Source organism: Balaenoptera physalus (assembly GCF_965194825.1).
Source record: "Balaenoptera physalus genome assembly, chromosome: 8".
Lineage (NCBI taxonomy): Eukaryota > Metazoa > Chordata > Mammalia > Artiodactyla > Balaenopteridae > Balaenoptera > Balaenoptera physalus.
In genome coordinates this window covers 81,342,792-81,361,225 of record NC_138887.1, presented here as the reverse complement: position 1 = coordinate 81,361,225, position 18,434 = coordinate 81,342,792, and the positions used below count along the sequence as shown (strand labels likewise).

The window sequence follows — 18,434 nt, the reverse complement described above, 5'->3', positions numbered from 1 at the left end:
ACAGTTGACTGTTGAACAACATGGATTTGAACTGCATGGGTCCACTTATTTGCAGATTTTTTTCCAAGAATAAATACTACACTATTACTAGATCTGTGGTTGGTTGAATCCCGGGATACGGAGGGACCAAGTATATGGAGGGCCAACTATAATTTATACTCGGACTTTCAACTGCGCCCCTCACCTCCATGTTGTTCAGGAGTCAACTATATGCTTAGTCATACAATCAGAAAAAATAGTATATCAAGAAGAGAGGAAATGGTCCCCTCTCTTACATGTACTCCTCAATTTGTGCTGATTGTAAGTGGCTTTGTATGTATCATTCCAGAAAACATTTCTGAAAACCCAATGTACTGTTTAAATGGTATTATTCTGTAACTTTTATGTAACAGCGTGTCTTGGGCATCTGCCTAGATCTTCCTCATACTTTGTAGTAGTCTCCAGGTTTTATTGTTCAGCATCACGAGTGACTATCATGTAATTAGCCATTCCCACATCAGTGGACATTTAGATTATATTTATCTTTTTGTCATAACAACCAGTGCTATGAGTAATTAACATCCTTGTACACATTCATTTGGACACTTATTTCAGTATTTAGAATATTTAATATTTGAAGTATTTGATATGGGACTGCTAGACCATAAGGTATGAATTTTTATAATTTGATGGATACTGAGAACTTATAATGGTGAGTGTCCATTTCTCTGCATCTCCATGAACACCACTGTTATTAAACTTTTAACATTTTCTAACTGATAGTTTTTTAAAAAGTAACTCACCTTACAAGTCTTTGCCAGTGAAGTTTTACATCTTTCCATATGTCTGTTGGCTATTTGTGTTTCTTTTTGACCATTTGAAAATTGATTTGTGGTGTCTTTTTATATTATAGACAATAATCTTTTGTCTGTTATGTGTATAACATAGTTTATTCTAGGATATCAGTATATAGTTTATTAATGGTCATTGCTTTATAGAAGTTTAAAATTTGTATACAGTCACAACTGTACACTTGCTGTGTTTTCTGTGTTAATTTGTGTGCTTAGAAACACTTCACATCAAAATCATAAAAGTATTTCCCCGTATTCTCTTTCATAGTTTTCATTTTTGCCAAATAAATATGTGTATATATAAAGTATACAATACAATGATTTGATATACATATATGTCGTAAAGTGATCACCACAACCAAGTTAATTAACACATCCAGCACCTCACAGAGTTACCTTGTGTGTGTGTGAGAACACTTAAGGGCTACACTTTTAGCGAATGTCAAGTATATAATGCAGTATTATTAAGTATAGTCACTATGCTGTACGTTGCTTCCTCAGACTTTCATCTTATAACTAAAAGTTTGTACCCTTTAAAGAACATCACGTCATTACCCCCAGTCCCCAGACCCTGGCAACCACCAGTCTACTCTCTGAGTCTGACTTTTTTTTGGTCTTTTTTAGATTCCACATGTGAGTGATACCATAAAATATTTGTCTTTCCCTGTCTTCCCTGTTTCACATAGTGTAATGCCTTCCAGGTTCATCCATGTTGTTGCAAATGACAGGATTTCCTTGTTTTTTATGGGTGAATAATAATCCATTGCACATATGTGCCATATTTTCTTTATTCATTGTTTGCCCTAAAACAAATGGACTGCCAGATATTTCTCCAACAAAGATGGGTTTATTGGGGGTCACCAGAGGATTGCACTTTGAGGTTTACAACCATGGTGAGCCACATGCAAGTCCCTGCACAGCAAGGAGAAGAGAACACTTTCATAGAGGGGAAAACGAAGTTGGGAGAGCTATAGTAAACCAAAAGTCCGTGGCTTTTCATTGGCTGAATCCTTGACAGGAAAGAAGAGGAATCCTTCTTCCTCCTGTTGGACTCTGCTGTTGTTACAGGGCATGAAAATTCCCCTTTCTTGTCTCCAACTCTATTTAATTGAGATTTCTATTTATTAATTTATTTTACTTTCCCCCTTTTGATCAAGACCTTTCTCTGAAAGCATCATTGATCAAGAGTCAGGTTTTCTAGTTTCAGCAGCTTTTTGTCCCTCAGTGCCAGGAAGGACCTTTCCTGAGTGTAGTGTCTCACATCAGAGGAAAAGCGCACAGATTGGAAACCTATTGAGGTCACATGCGAGTAACAAGGAGGGTGGGAGGGAGTACTTGCAGGTGTTTTTTTATCTAAAGTTCATATGTTATCAAGATCCTAGATATTTGTGATCATCTGAAGTGTTATGTCATCCTTAAAAGTTTGATGACAAACTTCCAACAGTCCTGGCCTGGATATCCTGGGAAAGCTGTCTCATCAGATGTCATCTACGTCAGTTCTGGGAAATCTTTACTTTCAAGTCACCAGATGATGTGCAGGTCCAGTCAGGGTTCTGTACTTTCTTTAGGTGTGTCACATGAATCCAAGAGTCTGTTCCTTGGATTCTGGTGGCATAAGGGTTGGTTAGCAGTACCTGATAGGAGCCCTTCCAGCAAGGTTGAAGAGAGTTCTTCTAGAGGTGTCTCTTCCAATACGTAAAATCTCCAGGTTGCAAGGTGTGATGGTTAAGGTTTTTGTCTCCCAAGAATGCACTGTGAAAAGATTGCTCTAATAAAACATGGTTATTTTATTTTATTTTTTTAATGCTAATGTTACAGTTTAATGAACTGTGTTTAGTGCTTTACATAATTGATCTTGTCTAATCTTTGTAAAAAAAGTCAGCAAAGTAGACATTATTAGCTCATAGTACAGAAGACAACACTGAGAATGGGATTCTTCTACTCAACTGGCAGGTGGAGATCGAGTTTGATGCCAGATCTGACTACTGAGCCAGTGATCTTAACTCTTCACTCTGCTGCCTTTCACAGCCATGTGTTTGGGACTTCAGTTCCTACTTCTTATCTTCACTTCTCTAAAGCAGTCCCTGGGTTTTCAGCTAAATCCCACAGCCAAACCTCTGGTTGACTGAAAAAACAAATCAACCAACAACCAATGGGAAATCATCTTGCAATAGGCCAACGGAGATCTTGACAGGCATTTCATCCAAGATTGAAAAATAACCAAGGGTTGTAAGAATTGGGTGTCAGCAACAGAATGACATTTTGAATTGAGACAGTTATTTTAGTTTCTTCATGGCATAATGGTAGAAATTATTCTTAAATAGAACACCTCCTGAGATAATATAGGTCAGTAGTTGTTTGTATTCAGGTTTAAGTGCTTCAGGGAAGGTGCCAGGTGACCATCAAGCATGTGACCTGAAGCCATCTCCCCACATCCCTTCACAATAACACTCTAATACTTGGTGGCTATAAGGCACTTTTAATTTGGAATCTAAACAATGTCCTTAACAGAACCCTGTCTTATTTGCAAGGCTCCCTGAAGAAGACAGTGGGTGAACTGCATGCTGCCAATTCTGCTTCTGTGGTCACAGCCCAGACCTTGCCATTGCCTGAAACTGCTCCTTTTAAGAAATCCCACCTGGTACCCACATGCTTGCATTCCTCTTCTCCCCGCTCACTAAATCTGTTTGTTCTTCAGCTGCCTCAAGGCGCCAAGATCTCAACTGCTCTAATCTAATCGTCATTCCTGGTTTGCTTTCTGACACAGCCTGGAATCCATGGTCAATGTCTATTATGGTTTCTTATCAAGAATTCTCAACTCCCTGGTCTTTCCTCTGCGTATGCTCTATGGTTCACACCTCTCTGTTGGTCTAGCAATCTCCACTCTCTTCTGCACAGTAGAGATGATTACATATTAACAAATGACAGTGACTCCACCAAAAGAGCTGGTTCCTGGCAACTTCTAAGGCTACCAGTGCTACTCTTTAGGTCTATTATTTTAGGTACCTTTCTTTCCTGCTTCCCTTTGTTGGCTGTTTCTGACCTCACATCTCTCCTTTAAGCCCATTCCCCAAAACATGGTTATTTTTAATAGAAGCAATTATGCCTTTGTGATATTGGAGTATCTCTCCCTTTGTAAGCTGTAAGTCAGAAGAAGCAGGAGCCAAGTGCCTTGAGAATCCTGTGACTCTCTCAAAGGGTAAGAGTTCCAAAAGTGGTGGATCTAAGATTTAGAAGGACCAACAGCAGTGCTTTTAGAAATACACCATTCATCCATCAGCAGACACTTAGGGTGTTTCCATGTCTTGGCTATGATGAATAATGCTGCAATGGACTAGAAAGTGCAGATATCTCTTCAGGATATGGATTTTTATTCATTTGGATGTGTTCCCAGCAGTGGGATGGCTTGATCATATGGTAGTTCTATTTTATTTTTTTGCGGAACCTACATACTGTTTTACACAATGTTATACCAATTTACATTCCCATCAACAGTCCACAAAGGTTCCCTTTTCTCCACATCTTCACCAACATTTGTTATCTCTTTTCTTTTTGATAATAGCCATTCTAATAGACATGAGGTGATATCTCATTGTGGTTTTGAATTGCATTTCCCTGGTAATTAATGATGTTGAGCACATTTTCATGTACCTGTTGACAATTTATTGACAATTTATGTATATTCTTTGGAAAAATGTTCAGGTTTTTTGCCATTTTAAAATCAGATTTTTTTTTTTTTTGCCATTTAGTTGTATGAGTTCCTTCTATATAGATACTTCAGATATTAACCCCTTATCAGGTACACAGTTTGCAAATATTTTCCCCCATTCTGTAGGTTTCTTTTTCATTCTGTTGATTGTTTCCTTTTTGTGCAAAAGCTTTTAAGTTGATATTGTCACCCTTTTTTATTTTTGCTTTTGTTGCCTGTGCTTTTGGTGTCAAGTCCAAAAAAGTCATTACCAAGACCACTGTCAAGAAGCTTTTCCCCTTTGTTTTCTCATAGTAGTTTTATGGTTTAAAGTATTAAATTTAAGCCTTTCATCCATTTCCACTCAATCTTGGTGAATTGTGTAAGACAAGAGTTAATTTCATTCTTTTGCATGTGGTTGTCCAGTTTTCCCAACATTATTTATTGAAAATGCTGTCCTTTCTCTGTGCATGTTCTTAGTGCCTTTGTCAAAGATAAATTGGCAATTTATGCATGGGTTTAACACTGGGTTCTCTATTCTGTTCCATTGGTCTATGTGTCTTTTTTATGCCAGTCTCACAGTTTTGATTACTATAGCTTTGTAATATAGTTTGAAATCAGGAAATGTAATACCTCTAGCTTTGTTCTGCTTTTCTCAAGATTATTTTGGAAATTCAGGGTCTTTTGTGGTTTCATATGAATTTTAAGATTGTTCTTTCTATATCTGTGACAAATGTCATTGGAATTTTGTTAGGGATTGAATTGAATCTGTAGATCACTTGGGGTAGTATGGACATTTTAACAACATTAATTTTTCCAAACCAAACGCATAGAGTATCTCTCCATTTAATTGCGTCTTCTTCAATTTCTTTCATCAGTGTCTTACAGTTTCAGTATACAAGTCTGTCTTCTCCTCAGTTAAATTTATTTCTAGGTACTGCAAACATGGACAATTTTATTTCTTCCTTTCTGATTTTGATGCCTTTTGTTTCCTTTTCTTGCCTTATTGCCCTGTCTAGGACTTTTAGTACTATGTTGAAGATAAATGGCAAGAGTGGGCATCCTTGTTTTGCTCCCGATCTTAGAGGAAAAACTTTGAGCTTTTCACCATTGAGTGTGACGTTAGCTGTGAGCTTGTCATATATTGCCTATATTATATTGTCTATACCTAATTTGTTGAGAGTTTTTTTTGTTTTTATCATGAAGGCGTTTTGGATTTTGTCAAATGCTTTTCCTGTCTCTATTGCGATGAGCACATGATTTTTATCTTTCATTCTGTTAATGTAGTGTATCACATTTATTGATTTGTATATGTTGAACCATCCTAGCATTGCAAAGATAAATCCCACTTGATCATGGTTTATGATCCTTTTAATGTTATGTTGAATTTGGTTTCTACTATTTGTTAAGGATTTTGGCATCTTTATTCATCAGGGATATTGGCCTACAATATTCTTTTATTTTTATTGTCCTTGTCTTACTTCAGTGTCAAGGTAATACTAACCTTGTAAAATGAGTTTGGAAGTCTTCCTTCCTCTTAAATTTGTTGGAAGAGTTTGAGAATGATTGGCATTAATTATTGTCTAAATGTTTGACAGAATTCTCCAGTGAAGCCATCTGGTCTTGCAGGTTTTTTTTGTTGGGAGACTTTTGATTACTAATTCAATCTCCTTACTGGTTTTAAGTCTGTTCAGAGTTTCTATTTCTTCCAGTTCAGTCCTGGTAGATTGTATGTTTCTAGGAAAGTATCCATTTCTTCCAGGTTGTCCCATATGCTGGTTTATAATTGTTTATACAGTTTCTTATGATTCTTTGTATTTAGTTGTAATGTCCTCTCTTGCATTTATGATTTTCTTTATTTGAGTCTTTTTTTCTCAGTTCAACTAAAGGCTTGTCAATTTTGTTTATCTTTTCAAAAAAAAAAAACACCTCTTATTTCATTGATTTTTTTCTATTATTTCTTCTCTCTACTTCAGTTATTTCTCCTCTGATGTTTATTTTCTTCCTTCTAATTCTGGGCTTAGTTTTTTCATCTTCTAGTTCCTTGAGATGTATAGTTAAGTTGTTTATTTGAACTCTTTCTTTTTTCTTAATGTAAGCATTTATTGCTATAAACTTCCCTCTTAGAATTGCTTTTGCTGCATCTCATAAATTTTGGTATGTTGTATTTCTATTTTCATTTGTTTCAGGATACTTTCTGATTTCCTTTTGATTTCATCTTTAACCCATTGATTGTTCAGGATTATATTTGTGAATTTTCCAGCTCTCCTACTTCTAATTTCATACTGTTGTGGGCAGAAAAGATACTTGATATGATTTCAATCTTAAATTTGTTAAGACTTGTTTTGTGACCTAACATATGATTTATCCTGGAAAATGTTCCATGTGTGCTTGAGGAGAATGTGTGCTCTGCTGCTGTTGAATAGAGTGCACTGTGTGTATGCTTAGGTCCAGTTAGTCTAAAGTGTAGTTCAAGTCCAATATTTCCTCAATGATTTTTTGTCTGGATGATCTATCCAATGTTAAATTGGGTATTTAAGTCCCCTGGAATTATTGTGCTGCTGTCTATTTCTCCTCTCCTAGCTATTAATATTTGCTTAATATAGTTAAGTGTCTTAATGCTGGGTGCATATAGATTTAGAATTGCTATATCCTTTTGATGAAGTGACCCCTTTATCATTATATAGTGACTTTCTCCTTTGCATCGTTACATTTTTCAACTTAGTCTGTTTCACCTGATTTTATATATACATATAATATATTTTATATATATATATATATATTTACCCCTGCTTTCTTTTCATTTCCATTTGTGTGGAATACCTTTTGTCATCCCTTCACTTTTACTTCATGTGTATCCTTCAAGGTAAAATAAGACTCTTATAGGCAGCATAATTGGGTCTTTTTTTTTTTTTATTCATTTAGCCACTCTGTATCTTTAGAGAATTTAATCAATTTATACTTAAAGTAATTATTGATAGATGAGGACTTATTTTTGCCATCTTGTTTTCTTTCTGTTTTGTAGTTTCTTTCTTCCTCTCATGCTATCTTCCTTTATCACTTGATGATTTTTCATAGTGGTATGCTTTGATTCCTCTATCTTCTGTGTATCTACTATAGGTTTTTACTTTGTGGTTATCGTGAGGCTTACATAATACATCTTATAGTTTTGAGTCTATTTTAAGCTGATAACAACTTAACTTCAACTGCATATAAAAATTCTGCCTTTTTACTTCCCTTGTCCCCATTTTATGCTTTTGATGTCACAATGTGGATCTTCTTATATTGTATATCCATTAATAAATTATTGTAGCTATATTTATTTTTTAATGCTTCGGTCTTTTTATCTTTATACTAGAGTTAGGTGATTTACACACCACTACTACAGTATTAGCGTATTCTGAATTTGACTGTATAGTTACTTTTACTAGCAAGTTTTATACTTTCATGTGTGTTCATGTTACTAATTAGCATTCTTTCGTTTCAGCTTGAAGGACTCCCTTTAGCATTTCTTATAAGGCAGGTCTAGTGATGATGAACTCCCTCAGCTTTTGTTTGTCTGGGGAAGTCTTTCTCACCTTCATCTGAAGGACAGCTTTGCTAGGTAAAGTATTCTTAGATGACAGATTTTTTATTTGAGCACTTTGAATATCCCATTCTCTCCTGGCCTCCAAGGTTTCTGTTGAGAAATCTGCTGATAGCCTTACAGGGGTTCCCTTATATGAGATGATTTTCTGTTTTCCAAGTTCATTTTTTGTCTTTGATTTTGACAGTTTTATTATAATGTATCTAGTGAATTTGGGAAAGGTCACGTATGAGCCTCCTCTACTTGGATGTCCATATCTCTCCCCAGAGTTAGCAAGTTTTCAACCATTATTCCCTAAATAAGATTTCTACCCTGTTATTTATATGTTTATTCATGGACATTTTAATCTGAACACTCAAATCTTTCATTAGCTCAGGGGATAGTTATTCTCTCTCTCTCTTTTTTTTTTTTTGCTTTAGCCTCTCTTTTTTGAACATATATTATTGCTTTTATCATATTTTTTATTTCTTTTTTTCTTATATTCTCAGATTATTCTATGACTGGGTCTTCAAAATGACCAATTTCAGCTGTGTAAATTCTGCTATTCAACCTTCTTTGGAGGTTTTAAATTAGGCAAATATGTTTTTTTCATAATTTCTGAAAGCTCTTTTTTACTGCAGCTTGTTTTAATTGAATGGATGCAGAATCCTCTTAGACTTCTGTGAAGATAATAATTGGAATTTTCATTTAATACTATCTATTATTCCTTATATTAACTCTTTCTTGAGAGTTCAGTTCACTTGCTCATTGATCTTGATGTTTTTCTTTCATCCTATTTGTGTCTCATGATTTGGTTGTATATTGATATTCTAAATTAGTTACTAGATTTATTTGTATCCGTACTTATTGTTGGGGTCATTGGTGATTATAATACTTACCTACCAGGCCTCTCCCTTACATGCAATAGCTCACTACAGGAGTCTTTTGTGACTGGCAGACTTCAGGACATGTGGGAACCCATCCATTCACCCCCACCTCCACCTTTGACTGCGTAAAGTCAGGAAGGACTTGCAAGGTTGGCAAAATAATTTGGTGATTTCACTACTATTCTAAGAGGCCTTCCCTCCACTACTCTTCTTAAAAAATCTCTGGATCTGTGTGTGCCCCTGAACTTCCTTATACTTCTTACTTTCTTATTTATACTGTCTTAATTCTCTCTCCAACCCCAAAATCCGTATGAGAAGTCCTCTTATCCTGCAAAGACTGAAATATTCAGTCTTTACAATGGGCAATAAAATAAGCAGTCTTGTACCTCTCGTCTGGATCTAACATAAATTTTATGAGGATAAGAACAGTATCTATTCTGTTCACACTGTTCACTGCACAGTGCCTGGAACACAGTAGGTATGCCATAAAAATTTAGTAAATTTTTAGACATAAATATTTAGAAAATTAGTTAGACAACTTTTGTGGAACTAAAAATATTTATAAGCTTTACCTAGTAACTTTTATTCTAGAAATTTATCCTAAGGAAATACTCAGAGATGCTCACAGAGTTTTAAGTACAAGGATGTTCACGTTAGTAATTGTGAAAAATAAAAACAACTCCAAAGTCACAGCAGTACTTATATAAAGTATTATATATACTGTATATGGTTGAATATTTAATAGATATTCTTTTTATTCATTTATCTCTCCAGAGATACAGTCTTCAGCAATCAGTAAAACCCATTTTATCTTAACCAAAGAACAGCATTTTGATATACTTTAAATAGAATGACTATAAATCATGCCTTTTAAATTGCCATAATTTTTAGTAATATTATCTGATAGCTTTATTTACTTATATATTTATTTATTTAAAATATAAGAACAAATAAATGGAAGTTCATTTTGATGTAATCATAGTATAATGGACAGTCAGTAAATAGAGAATATTTTTGTTTTATTCCAGAAGACAGCTCCTTGAACATGGTGAGGTAAAACTTTCATTTTAATCTCTGCTAGATTTGTGTATTATATTTTAGTTCAAGGATAATTCACAAAGGTATAACTCTGCTGTTGATACACCATCATCAGTGCTTAAGTGCTTCAGCACTGGTAATAAATTTCTGCTCATCCTTCCCACTTTTTAATCTGCTCTCAGTTTTGAAGAGTAGTAACTGACAGCCAGAAGGCTGATTTATGACTACAGAGTATAATTAAATTAAATTACCTTCCTTCATTCATTCAACAATAACAAACATTAATTTCTAACCCACTGAGCTAATCAGCTACAGGCCATCAGGGTAGGTACCCATGGCCCTGTGACTGGTGGCTTTTTGCCACACACAGACCTGATGGTCAACCAGTTACAAGCTTATCTGTGTTATAGGATACAACAGATGGTATAACGATGTTCCTGCCCTCAAATATGTCTAATTTTTCAACGGAGAGCAAAACAAGATAGCCTTTCTTATGGTGCTAAATTATTTTGTGACACACAAGAGAAAGATCTTCATTGGCTAGAAATACAATTTCCTAAGTAATAGAACTTTGAGTCTTAAGTGGCAGGTCAAATTTACAAGAGAGGGCAACTGAATTTGAACTTAATAGGAATAGCTTATGATGATAACTAATATTTTTTAAATAGTTACTATGTGCCATGTACTGTACTGTTTTGATTCTCATAATAATATTATTCCCACTTTGCAAATAAGAAAATTATGTTAAATAAATGTTATTAGCTGTTACAGAGATAAACACTAACATTTCTACTTAAATCAGTAGAAATTTAATTCTTTGCTCACATAAGGTTAAAACCGGAGTTCCTGATTAGCAGGTAGTTCTCCAACAAGCAGTATTTGAGGGACCCAGACTCCTTCCATCTATGGCTCTGCCATCTTCAACATATGGTTTTCAGGCTTGATGTGTACAAGGCAGCAAAGGAGAAAGAACAATGAAGATTGTGCACCGGAGGCTTTGTAAGGCTGGAAAAGATAGATGCACATCACTTCCTTCTCACAGCCAGAACTCAGGCACATGGCCACACCTGACTGCCAGGGAGGCTGGGAAATGGAGTCTTGCTGTGTGTTTAGGAAAAAGAGCAAAGGGATCTCTGCCAAGGACTAGAGACCTAGAGAAATTAAGTAGCTTACCTAAGGTCTCACAGCTAATTTGCAGTAAATCTTGCATTTAACCACTAGCAATCCATTTCCAGTGGTCTCAGAGGAGCAGTCAGCACTTACTGCTTCCTATGTGCAGGGCATTTTGGGGGAAGTTATTTGATAATTTCATTCTCACAGCAACCCATTGATGTAAGTACTATTATTTTTTTATTTTACAGATGAAAAAAACTGTAGCATAGAGAGATTAAGTATTGATAACTTGCCTAAGGTCACAAAGCTAAAGTGGCCTTAGCTTTGTAGAGCCAAGGACTATGAACCCAGGCAGTGTAGCAGCAAAATCCATGCTGTTGGCCATTCACTCTGATACCACCTAATGTGAACTGCTTTTATGTAAATCAGGCATGTCACATTATCCAGCTTTACTTACTAGTACACATTCGTACTTCATAATTTATCATACAATATTTAAAATCCACCTCTGTTTAGAAATATAGTATTCCTTAAGTTTCTGCCTCTCTTTCTCACATAGTTTGCTACCTTCTCGTTGTCTTTCATTTCTCCATTTGTCCTTGTTTTGCCCATTTTTCTTTTTTCTATTAATTCTGCATATTTATCAGTTCAGTCTTTATTATGTGCCTACTATACACCAGGTTTCTGCTTGTATGGAATTTAAGGTATAGTAGAGGGAAAAAAATGTGACCACATAATTATATGTGCAATGACAAAGGAAGATACAAAAGTAGTACAGAAGAAGAAGTGATTAAATCTGTGTTTGGAAGGGATGGGGTAGTTAGGGAAAGGCTTTTCAAATGACTATAGAGGAAGAGCTTACCAAAGTCAAAGGATGTACACGTGCAAAGAAGGCAGAAGGTAATAAATTTATCCAGAGCTACAGGCAAATCAGTGTTGCTGATGCATAAAAAAGGCAAGAAGATGGGAAAAGAAAGCAGCATTCAGACTATGATGCCTTTGTATGCAAAGAAGCTGGACTTCATTCTGGACTTTGTTGTTAAGTTGGAGATGGTATGGTCAGATCTGAGTTTTAAATACTTTAAGTCTGTTGGCAGTAAAGAAGATGGTTTTTTAAAAGGCAATAAGAAGTCAAGCTGACCAAAAAAAAGGACAGTGATAGCAAATCTCTTAATTTTTTCAAACTAAAGAGGGTATGCTAAACTCCTGATGTATAGGCAGATTAGAGATTTACATTTCTAAAAATAGTAGGTCTTATGGAAGGAGATGATAGATTTCTGGGCAGTAGCAATGAAGTGGCTCCTAATCCCACTTCCACTTGTGACTCACACTTGATAAATATCTGTTTGGTTTGGGATGGGACTGTTTTCACCTTAGGGATGATAGGGTGTGAGAGGCACAAACCCTGATTCACTCTAAATGTGATATGATAGCAAAAGATTGTACATTCCAGCTTGTTTCAAAATTAGGTGAGGATCCCTTAGGATAATTTTTTCACCGGGGGTAAGTTCTAAATTCCTTGCTTTGTGCTAACCCTCTGAATCAGGGATAGTCTGCAAACCTCAACTCACTAAATTAACCCCTGACTTACCTCCCTACTGGCATGATATTGATTATTAAAGTTTGTTAGATTAATGGATACTGTTGTGATTTTTCCTCATAATTTAATGTATTTGTGTTTTATTTATTCCATCAAATTTATTTCTTTTAGCCAACTTTTCTATGTTATGGGCTTAGAAATTAGTGAAGGAGTACCTAGTAATTCACAGGGAAGAAAAGAAAGGAAAGAGATTTAGGAACAATATTTAGTCCCAGAATGTCCTAATAGTATGAAGAACTGGTGAGAAGATTGGCTAGGGAGAGAGAACATTCAGAGTATTCACTCCTGAATATTCTTTTGACCCACTCATATCTCATTTTGTCCATGACAAAAAGTCCTGCATCAGCCTTCACATTTTTCTAATCCCTAGTTTATTATATTATGTGATTAGTTTATACTAGATCCTTTATATTTGAAGCCTGTTTAGTTTGTGTTTTCTATTATAAACAAGGTTTTTCTATTACTTACAGCCAAAGAGCTTTCTGTGACATACAGCAGAAGGCATCTGAACTTATATAGAGCTATTCAGTTGAAGAAGTGAAATGATACAGAATTTGGGGGAAGAATTACTTCTTTTGAGAAACTGATATTGAGTGACATATTTTGGGAATCTATACACTTCTGTATTCACAGACTAATAGAACTATGTTGTTGAATAGTTTATTGTTCGGAGAGAAAGTATAGGGTAGTAGTTAAAGACAATGACTCAGAAGCTAGACTGGACTCAGATCTTTGTTCTTCCACTTACTCAGCATGTGATATTGGCTAAGTTATTTTACATCTTTTGGGGAACAACAAAAACAACAGCAATCATAATGGTACTTATCTTCATATGGTTGCTATGGGATCATATGAGTTACATGTAAGGTCCTTACAATAATGCCTAGTATAAGTTAAGCATTGTGTAAATATCCACTTTTACAGTTAGTGTGCCTTCTGGATCAGAATTTCAGATCTAATATTCTCCTCCCTGTTAACTGTGCCAGTGAAGGACATCTCTTCAGCATGCTCTCAAGATATCTTCACACTGTCATGGGAGGTAGTTTTGACAGGAACAACTCGCCATTTGGACTGGCTTTAGTTAGACCTTGCTTTCATTCTACTTGGTAGCTGCTACCTCACATTTTACCCAGTTGGGCTCACTTATTCCAAAGATGAGTAGTAAACAGTTTCCTGAGCTTCTCTTCCTTCCTTCCAGCCTCTAAAAAATGTTGTGAGAATTTTCCTAGTAATTTTTATATGGCAAGAGGTACCAGATTGACAATGGCGTACATACAATAGTGATTTTTGTACTATACTTTTTGACTGTAGCCTTCTGTCCTCCACTTGGTAGTTAAAAAGAAGGCTGTCTTATAGAATGGAAGATAAAATAACTATGGCAAGAGAGCTTTATGGAAAGTCAGTAGCCTGAGAGTAAGTGAATGCTTAGGAGCATTTGGGTGAGAATAGAAAACAAACATAAGTGATGCCATTTGGGATAGCTATTCTGTGTCATCCAGCCACAAAAAGCGTCATTCAGGGAAGACAAGGTAATGGTGGGGATCTTTCAAGTCTCCATGTGAAAACAGAGTCCTTCCTTCAGCCTTTAGATGATGGAGGAAAGTCAAGGAGTATTACTACCTTGGATTTGATTTTGGTCATATGAGAAATTGTTGCTAAAGTAGAAGTAACAGAAGTTAGGGGAGGAAATGATAGTGTCATCCTGTGGCTCAAGATAACCAAAGGAAGGAATACTGGGAGAATTCAGATGTGTATTTGTATTGATTATCCATATCTATTATGGTCTGTTTCTAGATGCCACATTTTAAGAAGACGATGGACAATGTATACCACATTCAGAGCAGGGCAACCAGAATTATGACAACACACAACTAATAATTGAATTTTTCTGAATATTTAAAGATAGAAAGCTTTCTAAGGTAGAAGGTGGGAATAATGCAGAGTCATAATACAGTATTTAGGTAATCGAGAACTGTCATGCACAAATGGGTTTACACCAATTTTGTGCAGTTCCAGAGGTGTGGAAGTTGCAGGAAAACATTAGTTCAGTTTTAGAAAAGATTTTCTAACATATACAGCTATCCGTCTTTGTAATAGGTACTCCTATGGCATATTCCTTTTCAGGAAATAGTGAATATTCAGTTGATAGATTCATAGAAGTGATCCCTGTTTTGGATAGATGATTAAAGTAGATGGCTCACATAATCTACCAATCTGTGATTTAGTTGCCCTAAACAAAAGGACCTATTTGGGGATGAAGTGTGTTGATGTCTTGTCTTCTCTCCAAAACGTGTTCCTGATTTTGTCCAAAGGTGAGTTTGACTAAAGAACAATGAAGGATTGATTTTGAAATAAATGTTCCACATTCCAACTCTAGGTTCAAGAATTATTTAAAAAATTAACAAATTTTCCATTTTCAAACATCATTTAGAAAAGGAAAAAAGATAGCTTTAGGTACAGTTTTTGCCATTCTGTTTTAAATATAAATTATGTATTTCTGATTATAAGAATAGCACGTGTCTTTAAAATTTGAAAAATGCAGAAAAATCACCATTCAGAAATAATTTCTTTTAACTTTTTAGGTATATTCTCTTACAGCCTTTTCCCCCTGTGCATATATATACACACATAGATGGTTTTCACAGAATTAATATTATTCTGTAAGTATAGAGTTTTATATTCTGAAAACTTTTCCATGCCATTAAATAATCTTCCAGTATGTAATCTTTTAATGGTTGTATACATGTGAAAATGCAGTAATTTACTTAGTCCTCTATATTGGTCACTTAGGTTGTTTCTATTTTTGCTGAGAAAAATTCACTTCAGCGATCATCTTTGTAGAAGCATTTTTGTGTTTTGATTATTCCCTTAAGTTAAATTCCTAGAACCAAAATTTAAGTCAAAGGAGTTGGCTCTTTTCTAGGGTCTTGATAAATATTGCTAAATTACAGAAATATACCAGTTATTTCAGTGTGTTTCATGGCATACTCTCTAACACTCTATTAATTTAATATTTGTCAATTTTATACATGAAAATATTATCTTTACTATTTAATTTGTTTGAATATTAGTGAATTAGAACATGAATATTTAGTTGTGCTTACTTTTGGTTGTATTAATTCTTTGTCCATTTTTCTAGTGAGGAGTTTGTTGATGTTTTATGAATATGTCTGTTAGAAAAGTTTTGTTTGAAACCTTTGCTCAGTGGAACCCCATCTTAATCAAAATGGGGTGTCCTACTAATTAGTACAAGTATTTATACAATTCTAAAATAATCTAGTTTGTGTTATGATTTTTGTTGCTGACTGAATGACACAAATTTGTGAAGCATCCCATATTTTTATGTCTCTGTGACTCCCTTTCTCACCTGGTGTAGGTCCTTGCTCAAATACCACCTCTTTGAAGAGGCCCACTCTGATGATCCTAATTACACTTGCAACTTCTCCTGCCTGTGGTCTCACACCACACCCTGCACTTCAGTCTCCTTTCCTGGCTCTGCTTCCCTTTCCATTGCACTTACCACTTTCTGATAGACTGTATGATAGATTTTGTTATTTGCTCTGATAGACTGTATGATAGATTTTGTTATTTGCTATGTCTATTTTCTGTTTCTCCTTAGTAAATGTACTAAAATGTGAGCCTCATAGGACAGGAATTGCTCAGTGTTGTTTTGTTCACTTCTATATCCAAAGCACCCAGAACAGTACCTGGCATATAGCAGGCATTTGATAAATCTTTGTTGAATGAATGAATAAATATTAATAGACTTATTACTAACTTAAAATATCCTTGTCCTAGTGAATAATAATAGTTTTAATATACTTTATTTTACATATATTAATTTAAAAATATATAAAGTGAAAATTTAATTTTGTTTTGTGTTTTTATAGCTAATTTTTCACACATTGCAGTTGTTTGCATTTACGTCCCTTGCCATTTTAATTATGAGGCTGAAGCTCTTTTTGACACCTCACATGTGTGTTATGGCTTCCCTGATATGCTCTCGGCGGGTAAGGTATTCATTCTTGTATAACTAGACTATAACACTACAGCAACTACGGTGTAGTTACCATGGCTTTGCTGAGTAATCCAAAACATAAAAACACTAGGTGTTTTTATCTTAAATGATTTAAAATGTTAGTTCATGATTCATTATAGAGTAAGAAAAGCAAATTCAGGTAGCTTTGAAAATTATTCCTAGATTTTAGCTGTTAATTCTTTGACTTTCCCCTCTATTAGTATCCTCTCCACAAATATAGTTTTTTTAAGTTCAGGTCAGTGTAAGAGATTCTTGGCCTGTCAAAACTATCCTCAAGTGCTCTTGTAATACTAGAGAAGATTCAGTGTAATTGCTCTAGTATTGTCTTGTTGGGCTCGGATAATTCGTGGGGAAAATTGTCAATTCTGGGGTTCTGTTACTGTATGCAAAAGAGCTAGACAAAGTAGCTAGAATTTTGGGACCAAGTTACTTCTTGAGACACCTTATTTAGTCTTGATTGTAAGTGTCTTGCCTTAGAATATCATAATGCTTATATTCCTGAGAGGAATATACTTGTCAATACTAGTGAGGTTTCCCTAGTTATTCAAGATGTCCATAAAAGGCAGCCAGATGTTACGGATTTAGTTCCAGGATGTTTCAGAATTGTGATTTGCTAATCTTAATTCCTGGTAGTAAATCAGTACTAGAAGGATCAGGTATTCCTTCTTTACTTCTTTTAAGAGGAAAGAAAGCTCCATTTTTAACTGGACTCCAATTCCAAAATATTTGCTGTTTTTAAACAATAGGTGATGATTATTATATTCTGTATATTGTTAGTATCAAATGGTAATCCACCTTGGTTTAGGTAGAAGGTTGAGAATTTATTATTGGCCTAATAGCACTCTTCATATAAGAATTATAAATAATTGGTTTCTTTCATTTCAGCTCTTTGGCTGGCTTTTTTGGAGAGTTCGTTTTGAGAATGTTATCTTTGGCATTCTAACAGTGATGTCAATACAAGGTTGTGCAAACCTCCATAATCAATGGAGCATAATAGGAGAATTTAATAATTTGCCCCAGGAAGAACTGATACAGTGGATCCAATACAATACCAGACCGGGTATGTAGCTGTTTGGTTATATGTATAGCTAGCACACACTCATGCGCACACATTATTATTATATGTTATTATACATTTGCATATATTGTACAGTTATTTCATATATATGTGTATGTGTATATATATATATATATAAAAGTTTAAAATACATATGCATTCATACCTTCACAGATTTTGAGCATGGTAATTGCAGTGTTCACCAAATCAAACCTTTTTAAAAGGTGATTTTGTGTCATCTTTAAACCCCTCCTAGGTACCTGTCAAAAAGAATTTTACTTGACTTTAAGAGTTAATGATTATTCACAAGTTATGTGCTATAACTCTGAGATTATTGTATTTTAACCATAACAGTGACACCTCAAAGAAAAAAAAAACCTTTAATGACAACTTTCACACCTTGTGACAGGCCACTGGAGAAGATAGTTTTGACTGTGGGGAGGTTAACAACACCCCTCCCATCACTTCCATCAGTGCCTACTCTCTGCTCCATGTCTGTAAAACCAGTCACATGCAGAAGAGTTAAAATCTTGGATATTCTGTTTTCTTCACTAATTCATATCAAAAAGATGAGTATACATGCTATTTTTAAATACTTTAAAATATTCTTTTAGCTT

The 18,434-nt window shown here is 34.9% G+C and overlaps 1 protein-coding gene across 1 annotated transcript in view; it reads left to right on the top strand.

The window, feature by feature from the left end:
- The window catches only part of DPY19L2 (dpy-19 like 2), a 93,068-nt gene that overhangs the window by 57,338 nt on the left and 17,296 nt on the right, over positions 1-18,434 (top strand). The window contains exons 17-19 of the mRNA XM_082471815.1: positions 9,999-10,023; positions 16,612-16,731; positions 17,646-17,820. Coding sequence (XP_082327941.1) covers positions 9,999-10,023; positions 16,612-16,731; positions 17,646-17,820 — 320 coding nt within the window. The remainder of the gene's footprint in view (positions 1-9,998; positions 10,024-16,611; positions 16,732-17,645; positions 17,821-18,434) is intronic.